This window comes from Lucilia cuprina, chromosome 6, assembly GCF_022045245.1.
Source record: "Lucilia cuprina isolate Lc7/37 chromosome 6, ASM2204524v1, whole genome shotgun sequence".
Taxonomy (NCBI): Eukaryota; Metazoa; Arthropoda; class Insecta; order Diptera; family Calliphoridae; genus Lucilia; species Lucilia cuprina.
The window spans coordinates 27,097,890-27,110,478 of record NC_060954.1 but is presented as its reverse complement, the minus strand read 5'-3'; the positions used below and the strand labels follow the sequence as shown (position 1 = coordinate 27,110,478).

General features: G+C 30.5%; 1 protein-coding gene across 3 annotated transcripts in view; it reads right to left on the bottom strand.

Annotated features, from left to right (window-relative positions):
• Positions 1-12,355, bottom strand: part of LOC111679324 (probable serine/threonine-protein kinase DDB_G0282963) — a 342,621-nt gene extending 330,266 nt beyond the window's left edge. For 2 of the 3 annotated variants that reach the window (XM_046953880.1, XM_046953879.1), the window contains exon 1: positions 11,514-12,355. In XM_046953880.1, the coding sequence (XP_046809836.1) occupies positions 11,514-11,528 (15 nt within the window). In that variant the 5' untranslated portion in view covers positions 11,529-12,355. The remainder of the gene's footprint in view (positions 1-11,513) is intronic. The other variant, XM_046953878.1, reaches the window with a different exon arrangement.
• Positions 12,356-12,589: the final 234 nt, after the last annotated feature.

The following is a 12,589-nucleotide window of genomic DNA, read 5'->3' as shown; positions in this document are numbered from 1 at the left end:
TTTCATCATGTGGATGGTGTTCTGAGGTTATTTGCATGCAGCCCGTTACAGTCCTTAGGGCAGCATTTTGGCAGCTTTGAATATTTCTCCACTGGGTATCACTCAGCGATGGAGACCACACTGGAGCAGCATAATTGACCAATTGTTTTATAGGTAGCCAACAAGGTTTCTTTGTCCATTCCCCAAGTGCTGCCGGCTAGCGCTTTGAGGACCTTGTTTTTACGTCGCAATTTGTGCGTAATTGCAGTGGCATAAGCTGAGGATGTAAACAGGCTGTCAAAGGTGATCCCCAAAATCACAGTCGGTGGTTCACAGTCGGAATTTGGTTTAAATCGACTACGACGCCTAGGTTCAAGTTTACCTCCTTCGTCCAGGTGGTGAAAAGTGTAGCTGAAGATTTCGCTGGTGATAGTTTCAGGTTACGTCCAGTGAAGAAGTTGTGTATTTATTTATTTATTTATTTATTTATTTATTTATTTATTTTATTTATTTACATCAATACATAGAAAGCCTTCTGGGCCAATAATACATGTATCGTTAGATCTATATTCATGTCATTAACTGTATAATTATATATAATAAATATGCATACATAAGTGGCCCCCCAGCCGAATAAATCATTACCAAATATAATTTAAAAAGAAAAAATTATTCTTAACACTACTCAAACCCATCAAAAACCGGAAATATAATATAACACATAATTTTGAGTATAACATTGTTATTAATTGTAATAAGTAGAGCGAAAAAAATTCTATAATTTTTTTCTAAAGTATAATTTGAATATGAAAATAGTCTTAGTGCATTGGGTAAATTATTCCAAATTCGACTTATTCTTATAATGAAGGAACGTTTCAGAAACAGCTTCAGTAACACGTTCATGATCATTCAATCGAAGATTGAACACATAACGAACAATTCTCCTTACAATTCTCTCAAGACGATCAAAATTGCTGGATAATGTTCCAGAATAAACTTCAAGACAATAGTTTACTTTCGACATAAGTAAGGAATGTGCTAATCTATGTCTGATATGAAAAGGTGTGCATACAATCTTCTTAGTATGAAACTGATTCCATTAAAAACTGAATCAACATGACCATTAAATCTAAGATTGTTATCAATAATAAGACCAAGACAGTTAATTACATCAACATGTTGGATGTTTATTCCATTTATACGTATTTGTGGATAGAGAGCTGGGGAATTTGGTATTCCAAAGTAAATAGCTTTTGTTTTTGCTGAGTTTATATCGAGCAAGTTTTTCTCATCCAATTTTAAATGGAATCCATATGGTCATTTAAACGATTATTACAAATTCTATTTCTAACAGAGTTCACATCATACAACAGGTATATATCGTCTGCAAAAACGTATAATTCACTTAAACTATTAGATAAGTCAGAAGTAAAATCATTTAAATATAACTGAAAGAGCAGGGACCCCAAAACAGAGCCCTGAGGCAAACCAGATGTAACATGACCAACTGTCGAGTTAACATTACCAAACGAAACAAATTAAGACCGTTCTGATAAATACGAAAACATTAATCTACACGCAGGTGCGGAAAAAGAAAAATTTTCATATAGCTCTCTTATAAGAATTTTGTGATTAACTCGATCGAATGCCTTCGTTAGATCTAAGGATACCATTACACAATTAGAGTGAGCATCTAGTTTACGCGTATAGAGTCTGTCATAGAAATAAGAAGAGAGGTCGTGTTGTAATTTTGGCGAAATGCATATTTATTAGGGTGTATTAGTATGTAATAAAATTTGTTCATACATTAAATTTTCAACTATTTTTGACATGGCGGGTAAAATTGTAATTGGTCTTAAATTGTCAGCATTGTAGTTTCCATTCTTCGGAATAGGTATAACTCTTCCTAACTTTCACTGTAACGGATATTTAGAAGTTGTAAAAATGGTATTAATAATATAAAGTAAAATAGTTGAGATTAGCGGGAAAATAATTTTTATAAATTTAATAGGTATTTTGTCACAACCAATAGCATTGGATTTAAGACTAAGCAAGACTAAGTTCATATTCTGTTATTGAAGAAAAAGAAAAAGAATTTTGGTTAGACACGAGATCATTAATGTTGAAATTGCTGTCATTATCGAAGCTTTGGTTACTTAAAAATGTCGCAGCTATATTCTCAACCTCAGATTCATCATATTGTGGCCTATTACGGCCAATGCAACCTAACTTACGTAATCTACACCATATTCTATTGCCCTCAGCTCCTTCAAACATTTGTTGACCATATTCCCTACGAACGCTTCTGATTACAGACTTTGCCTTATTTCTTAATTTACAATAATTTCTCCATAGATCGTTTCCTTAAGTAAAAACCATATGTCGAGTCTCTGGCGTTTCTCGCAGTAACTATTTCTCTTGAGTTAATCTACTCATTATCGGTAGTGCCTGCTTTAACTCTAATTACAGGTACTGTAGGTAAAAATAGGGCTTATATCAAATCCCTGAGTACATTGAGTGATCTGATTATAATTTATTTTATTGTAATTCATAAATTCAATCCAATTTTCACCTTCGTTAGATCTAATCTGGCTGAGAATCTGATAGATATAAATATATATGCTATTGTGCACATAACTAAGAGCACATCTCGAAAGAGTGGATCTAAAATTGCTGGAAGCTGAATTATTAAAAAGATTACAGTTAAAGTCCCCCATAACTATAATATTTGAGAATCGATCAAAAGATCACTATGAAGTCTTTCGAAATCATTTATATTACCATTCGGGAGATAAACTACACCAATCAACGCTGGAGTTTCACCGAAGACCTCAACGAATAGGGATTCACTTATACCATAATGCTCACTACGAAAAACTACTTTATAATGTAATTTGTCAGATAGGTACAAACAGACACCACCCGCTCTTAGGCAATCTGGACGATCGTTTCTAACAATATTGTAGCCAGGCAGGCTAAATGATTGAGATAGTGTACTCGTTTTAAACCACGTCTCAGAAATGCCAATATTATGAAGAGGGGAATTTTTAAACACACTTTTAAATTCTTCAAGTTTTGCATTTGAGTTAGATGGGTTCAAACTTTGGGCATTTATATGTCCAATGTTTAAATTGTTTGTGTAAGTAAATAAACAGTCTTCTAAACTGCTAATATTTCCGGCTATGGGTCCAAGATTAATGTTAATCGGCATCAAAGGTGAGGTAATAATTATTCATATGGGGGAGCCAAGTACTTATAAGTGAACAGAAATTATATGTAGAAATAATTCATAACTTATTAATTATTGGAGTTTCATAAAAATACTCCACTTGATTGAATTCTCCTGCATGTAAATACTTTTTTTGTATATATTAACAACAATCTATCAAAGGCTTAAAAAATTAATAATTTCATATAGACTTAGTTCCATTACCCTTTAACAAACTGTTATGTATAAGACATTAAAATTTACAAGATATATAAAAAATATAAGTATTTAAATTTAATCATGAAGGTGTACACACACTTTCAAAATTTCAGACAAATCGGTACTAATTAGTTGATATTTTTTTTAACTAGCTATCTTCCTAGAACATAAGGAGAAATGTCAATCGTATCCTGTAATGGTGGATTGACATTTCACGCTCACTCTTCAGCCACGCTCTAAGTTATAGAATAGGTATGTCAAATATATATACATACATTTAGTCGCAAAAAGTTTAAAAAAAATTATAAAAATATTCAGCTTAAAAACAAAAAAAGGCCTATGGAAAAATAGACAAAAGATACATACTTCCGCGACCAAGTGCATATATAAATAAACATTCTTTGGTTGAGATATAATAATAGGTGTAATAGGACTAAAAAATTCTTTAAAAAATGATATACGAAAAAAAATGTGTTACTTTTTGATATTTCGTCAGTGTGAATATCCTTCATTAAATGTTAATATACAATATTTTTTTATTATTATTTTTTTAATTAATAAAGAAATAAAATAGTGTAGATATATTTTTTGGTTTATAATATTAAGAGCTCAACTCAAATGGAGCAATACATTCTTCCAAATTAACAATTTTTTTATTACCATTAAGCATTTTAATTTTAGATTTTGACATATCTCTATTAATAATATTGAAGTATTCAATTTTCTTATCTTTTTTTAACTTCCAATATGTTCGAAATAACTTATAAGCAAGAAATGAATAGTTGTCATTCAAATAAATCCGGTCAGATTCGTTCTCACCTTCTATGTCAGATTTAACAAGATTTTTTTATTTAAAATATGCCGACATTATTTATCTGGAACCAAAACATTTGAAAATTTTACCAATACAGCATTCTTCTTTCTAATATAAATTACATTATCAATGTCTTTATATGAGATTTGTACTTTTAGATACGATCCTAATTATATAATCATATCAGTAAGATTATCAATATCCTTGGAATGTCCGGTTATAATAATGTCAAGTCTGTTTAGCCGATGTTGAATCATATGGTTTAGCATTTCCAGTTCATGCAATATCATTAGACTTTACTAAACTGTTGCAATTAACTTCATCTTTTATTTCTTTGAGATTAAAAGCAAGTTCCTTCCGTATTTCAGTGACAACTGCATCAAATTTAACGTTGACTTCTGTTTGTTGACGCTTCATATCATTCGCATGAAACTTCAACGAGTTCTTAAAATCAGCAAATTCTTTTCTCATTTCATCTTTAAAAGAACTATCCCCATGTGCGGGATCGGGGGGGGGGGTTTAACATACATTTTTTGCAGTTGTATGATAAATTCCTGTTTTTGTCCAGAACAGCAAACAAAAACATCATCACAGTCAGCATGAATCCATTTGTTGCATAAAACACATAAAATATTTTTTTTCCGAGCAACATCTAGCCCACATGCTCCACAAAGAGCAGGCATATTTGAATTATTAAGAATTCTTCAGAAATGTACAAGAATTACAGTGTGCAAAAAAACTAATGTTTGATAATTGCCTTAGATAGTTTATACGTATAATTTGCACAAGCGAAAAAGAGATAACTATAATGTTAACTTTTTTTATTATTTGCAACAGGATGGGTTGTTGTTTAGTAATTTATTCACTGATGGTTATTTCATTAAAACTTCATTTGTTTTATAACATATTTAAGTTAATAGATTGTTTTTTGAAAATTTTTTATTTATATTATCACTAAATGAACAACGTTTTTTACTTTCAATCAAGAGGATTTTTATGAGCACGTTTAGCAAGACATGGTGTTGCCAGACAATTATTTCTCCGAGATAACCATTCACTCAATCGCATAGCTCATCAACGTTTTGGCCCGTCGCCATAATGGTACAGTCGTCCGCATAATTTATCACTTCCAGACCTTGTGGAGGTGTGGGGAGTTTAGAGAGGTAAAAATTAAACAATAGGGACAACCGCCCTGTGGTACTCCCTGTTTAACTCTACGGGTTTTGGAACATTTGTCTCTAAACTCAACGAACGACTGACGGCCACTTAGATAATTTACAATCCACCTGTTCAAGTTGTTGGTCATGGTGGACTACAGGATGTCCTGGAAGAGTGTGGCATGGCAGACAGGTTGTGGAATGTCCGAGACTGGAAGGTTGTCAAGTTTGCGAACAACGCTTCGTTTCGGCTTATCTCTCTCTGGGTGCTCAATAAAATGTCGGCAAAATGCACGCGAGCACCGTTGAGGGTCGGAAATAGTGGTATCTGCAAACTTAATCGGGTTGGAGAGAGACCGAACCGTAGACCACAACTTACTAACACCTGAGCTCAAGTTGCAGTTCTTCAAATGATCTAACCATTTACTCCGCTTGTCCTTATTTACCAACCTGCTGATATCATGATTCAGCTGGACAATACGTGGGTCGTCGGGGCTGATATTTCGGAGGTCATCGCGCTCGTCTGCTAGTCTCGCTGCCTCTGATGTGAAGTGCGGCCGGCCGCACTAAGGATAGTCGACCAGCAGGAATAAAGCGGGCTGCTGCTGCGATGACAGTTTCGGCCAAGGGCTGTCAACCTCAGCAACAACTACACATTCGAACCGGTTGATAACCTTCGATTATATCATTCTTAAATACAAATTATAAAACTTTGGTTAAATCCAAAAAAATTGTTTTTGATTAATAGTATTCGCGATACTTTGGCCTAAGAAAAAATTTATTCGAATGTATGCCATTTATGTATAAGCCCTTAATGGCTTAATATTTATTTTATTGCAAGAGGGCCGGCAATGTTTAAGTACAAATCGATTATTTGGGGTATTTCCCTAAGTGTAAATCATAATGATTTACTACCATAATTTTACATCTATGATGGGAAACTATAATAAAACAAGTAAGAATGTTATAGTCGGTCAAGCCCGACTATAACACCACAATGTATTTCGCGGAATAATTAGTTTCCTTCTAAGTTTTTAATTAAATATTTTAAAATTAAAAAGTACTTAAGCCCTCACGCCACGCCACGGCTTATTCCAAGGGAGAGTAAATATTTTATTTCACATATTCGATGTCTGTAAAAAAAAATATATTTAAGGTTAAATATAAAATTTAAGCAATTATTAAACTTTATCGTTTCAAGGCTAGTATAAAACTTGGTTTGGCAGGTTTTTGTCCAGATACGAGTGTATTAAACACAATTATGGACTTAAATGCCCTATTAGGCGGGTTCAGTTATATGGGGGCTAGGTTAAATAATGGACCGATGTAAACCATTTGCAACAGGCTTCGTCTCTGGTACAATAGAAGATCGAGTGCCAAATTTTATTGAATTATCTTCAAAATTGCGATCTGTTGTTTGATTACAAGGTTTACAAGCCCTATTCAGGGGTTCAGTTGTATGGGGGCTAGGAGAAATAATAGACCGATCTTAACCATTTTCAATAGGCTTCGTCCCTGGGACAATATAAGATTATGTACCAAATTTCATTGAATTATCTTAAAAATTGCGACCTGTAGTTTGATTACAAGGTTTACATGGACGGACGGACAGACGGACGGACATCGCTAAATCGACTCAGAAAATGATTCTAAGCCGATTGGTATACTTTAGGGTGGGTATAGGACCAATATTATTGTGCGTTACAAACATCAGCACAAACCCAATATACCCTCCCCACTAAAGTGGTGTAGGGTATAACTAGCGAGTAAACCGATGACTGTATTTAAACATTGTTTGCCTCCATATACTAAGAAATTAGTAGTTATTGGTCACTCGTCATTTAGAAGCCTTATAGAGCACTTCTTGTTGTACATAAAAATATCAAATAAAGAAAGACAATTCTTCTCCTTTTATAAAAACTAGTAATCCTTTGAGTTTTATTCATTTTTGTGTATTTTTATTGAACCATGGATTGACGCCGAAACAGGCGTTAAAAGTCCAAACTAAAATTATACACTAGAAATGGTACAAGATCTATTAGTAGTTATTGGTCGCTCGTCATTTATAGGCCTTATAGAGCAATCCTTGCTGTACATTCCATCATAAAGAAAAATATCAAATAAAGGAAAACAATATTTCTCCTTTTATAAAAACTAGCAATCGTTTGTGTTTTATTAATTTTTATTTATTTCCATTGAACCACGAATTGACGCCGAAAGTCCAAACTAAATTAATATACCAGAAATGGTACAAGATATATTAGCAGTTAGTTATTGGTCATTTAGAAACCTTACAGAGCACTTCTTGTTGTACATTCCATCATAAGGAAAATTACCAAATAAAGGAAGACAATTCTTCTCATTTTATAAAAACTAGTAGTACTTTGTGTTTTATTCATTTTTGTGTATTTTCATTGAACTAAAGTAATACACCAGAAAAGCTACAAGATATATTAGATGTAATAAAATTCCCTATTCAAGTGATTTGTGTCTTCTAATTTTTATAATTCTTGTTATAAATATTTAAGATATTATTGATGAATAAATGATTATTTCAGACTCGAGTTCAAGTAATACCTGGGACAGAAAAATTTTTAAATAGTAAATGATATTTTTATAGAATACAGAAAAATTTATTTTTAGACACAAGCAAAATGGAATGCATTTTCGGGCCGACTAGAGCTCCTCTACACTTGTAAACATCATCTTTTTAACTCACATGTTTGAAAAAATGGAATCCTTTTATCCCATTTAATTAAATTTTATTATGGAGAGTAATATCGAAGTTTACGAGTTTTTTCAGTGGTGTGTATTCTTATTTACCATTACTATTTGTTATCGCTTTAGCCATCCGAAATTAAGGAAATTCATTTAAAAAAATATATATTTTTTAATTTATATACAAAATCTATAGCTCAAAATAATAGTATTCCATTAAATTGAAATATTTTTAAAATAAAAACAAAACAAGGACTATCACCGAAAATATTTGTAATTAATGTGTAGCAATACAACATCAGTTATTTCTGTCAAGATTTTACTTAAAATTTGGCTGTATGAGCCGCCTCCAGAACTTAATGCCTTTTTAACAACGGCTTTGAGGGACTTGATGAAGCATGTCATGGCCGATTACCAACAAATATGCAGTAATTTATTCAGAGTCCCTTAAGAGACGTAATACGAAACCGTCATTATATAAAATTTGTTTTTTGGAAATATTAGAATATATCTTGGGCTAATTTTTTTACTTACAACTTTTGGTCTTCTGTTCCATTCTAAAGTTTATTATGTTATCCCCAAAGTATAACAAGTAGTCCGACTCTTTGACAGCAGTACCTAACTCTAAGCATGTGTTAGTGAAAAAGTACCTAACTCTAAATATGTGTTAGTAACAAAAATGTATATGTATTGGTGCATTATAAACAGAGTTTTATAAAAAAATTACAATTTTAAATTTGTTCGAATTTTCAATACCAAAAATTAAAACTCTGTAAAGTAATATTCAACAACAACAAAAATAAAATGTCAATAATTAGAAAAAAATAAATTTTTCTAGTTTAAGAAAGTTAAAAAAATTTTTGTATGAAAAGTGAAATAAAATTATTTTAAAAAAATATAAATTTTGTGTGCACAACCGTAAATTTGCGTAAAATCCTTAAAAGTGGCCAAAAGAGTAAGTTAAACATTTGAGTGTTTTGACAAGTTTAAATTTCTCACAAGAGAGTCGAATTTACACGACACTCGTAGATGTGAGAGAGTAATTTCCTGTATATGAGAGTCGGACTACTTGTTATACTTTGGTTATACCCTTTTTGTCAAGACCTATTATGAATCATTCCTATTTAGTGTTTATAAAAAACCGACTTTTGAAGAAGCCGGTTTGTCGGTTAACGAAAAATTGGTCATTCATAGAAAACCGGTTTGTCGATTAACCGAGAACAAAAAAAATGTACGGAAATCTATTAAATATACTTATATTTAATTGGATGATATTTTGCGAAATATTATGAATTGCTAAATAAGATATTTGCACTTTTTAGTTTAGCTATGTACAGTAATATATCATAAGATACTTTCTTATGATATATTACTGTACTTATACAGATCTGAAGCTGCAATTGTGTAGTTATGTACATACATGGAAGTAGTCATAGGAAGGATAAATTGACGTTGCAATACATATATGATACTATTTATGTATGTACTAAATATGAGAAATATAATAACAATATTTGTAAAAATCTGCAATCTTTGCAATCTTTTCCGAAATTGGTCTCAAAACTTCCGTTTTAGAGAGCTTATAGCGGAAAAAATAATTGTAATTTTTGTTACAGTATTTCTTGTCCATAAAACGACTATTGAAATTGTAAATCTTTATTTAATATACATAAAATCTTTTTAACATATCCCAACTTTTGTGTAACACGAATAATATTTAAAATTTTGTATACAAAATTTTAAAAATGTGATTTTTTGTCAAAAAAAATATACATTTTTGTACTAAAAATTAAAATTTTTTAAAACCGATTAATCGAGACATTAAAAACGGAAATCGATTTTATCTAAAAACCAGTTCATAAAAAACCGAAATATGCAAAAAAACCGGGTAACCGGTTTATAAACACAATTCCTATTATACCACTTCTTTGAAAGTTGGTTAAAGCTTTATACTTTCGATTAATGAATTTCTAAAATATTTTCTGAATTCATTTAGATCTAAAAACATAGTTAGACTTCGTATTCTGGTATTAAAAAATGCATTCATGTTAAAAACCACCTATAAATGAGTTATTTCGTAACCTTTTTGACTATGTATATGCTTTATGGTGTAACATTAAATTTTTTCCAAAAATATTTTTGCAAATTGGTCTGAACTAATTGAATATTGTTAATTAGTTTTAGTTTTACTATTTTGGGACGCTCTAATGGTATTAATTTTAAAACATTACCATAAGCGTTTATCATTTTTTTATAAAATTTTTTGTTTTTATGAAAGATTTAAAAAATACTTTATCAAGTATTCAAATAATCATTTAATGAAATAAAGTTCGAGATATCTTCATAATTTACGAGATATTTGAACAGATGCCAGATTTTGTAGATCCTGACTTTTTCATACAGGATTTTTAATGAAATAATCGTTAATTGTATTTAAAATTACGTTAAATAGAATGGATTTGTGTAATCCTTTTAATATTTACTACAAATAATAAAAAATAATCTAACTTAGATTAGAAAATATGAATACCGTACTCCTATTTTTTGAAGATTGCAATCGGATATGAATTGGATATTTCAAAAAAATTAATAACAAAAAAATTAAGCTATTAAATTTACATCGTGAAAAATATTGAATTTCCGTAAATGTCTCCCTTTAAAAACTATCAACTAATCTCGTATTATGTGTATAGTTTATTCAAATATATACAAAATTCACATAATAACTTATACATTAGACACATGTAGGGCCTGTTCCTCTAAATGCGAACGAACAATTACCTACTTTCTAGTTTTATATCGAAAACAACAAATAAATTCGAAAAATTGTTATTGTTAATATAAAGTGAACAGAGGAGCAGGCAGTTAATGTAGTGTTTTGAGTGGAGGATGAACAACATTTTTGGTACATTTTGGTTCTCCAAATAGTGTTTTGAGTGGAGGATGAACAACATTTTTGGTACATTTTGGTTCTCCAAATAGTACTTTTAGAAAAGATATACTTTTTCTGCTTGAGTTGTACTATTATTTTAAAATTTACGTAAAAATAAAAGACAGAAACAAGGGGCGACCAAATGATACACTGATCTAGTAGTACTTTTTTGTGTAAAAATTCCACATTTTATCCTTTTACATATATTTTTTGTACTTTGGTATTTTAATATTTCTTGGTGTTTGGGTTGCGAGAATACTGGATATACATGTGTACTAGATTTACATAAAATAATTACTAACTTAAAATAATTAATAGAACTACAGAAACTTAGGAAATTCCTGCAAATAATACCTATAATGCAAATATTAAAAATTAAATAATTTAATACATATTGGACATATACATATGTATGTATGTATGTATATCTACATACATATGTGAAAATTTTTTAATTACATACAACATATATGAATAACATTTTACCTTCTTATATTCCATTCCATAATATAATTTATTGCTTAACTTTTTGCTTGCAAACTGCTTTTTTTAAATTTTTTACTACGTTTTAAAGCTATTTTATATACACAAACATTTTAAGAAATATATATTTCATTTTTGTAATAATTTATACCGAATTCATTTTTATTACCCTTTTATTTTCAGTTTTATTTTCCAATATGAATATACTACACAATATAACAAATAAGAGTATATATTGCGGGATTCATCAAAACAAAAGAACGGTGTAGAGAAAAGCAGTAGTAGCACTGGAAATTTACACAAACAACCACCAAATTTACAAAGGTGTTGCCTAATTTTATACTTTTTAGGTGCTATAATTGTTATATTATTATATTTCTTATTTAGAAAGTTTCTTAGTTTTTATTATTATTTTACACATTATTTTAATATTAGTTTATTTACTGCTCACAAATAGTTACTTATTTTACAAATTGGAAATGTCGAGGGTGTTGCCAGACTATATTTTATTATAATGTAAGCACGCCACATATATTTTTAAAGTCCGGTAATAAAAACACTTTCAAAGCATAAGACTGCAGAGCAAGCACATCTGTGACATTGGAAATCAAAATATTTAGATACATAAGTGCATATATGTGTATGATTGTTAATACACAATACATAAGGGAGAAACTTTAATATTAACACAATTTTAAACATAATTCAAAATATTTAATTAATTATGTATACGCCGGCATTGGCCGGTTCAAATTTGAAAACCATCCGAGTGCATCAAAATAAAAAAATTGCGAATATATAAGATGCGTTAAGGACCGCTCTAAATTCTGAGTGCGTATTCTGACATTCAGCAAAACTAAGAAATGTATACTCAATCATATGCTTGTCCTTCTTTCAATCATTAGAGATAAGGGATGCCAAATACATGTTTCATTAGTACTAAAGGTGGTTTCACCGATTTATATGAAACAAGGTATAAAGGCGAAACTAATTGTCAAGGACCTAAGCCCCTGTCAAAGACCATACTGGTGAGAATGTATAAGTAGAAGCACAAAAATAAACACAGTTGTAGGCAAAGT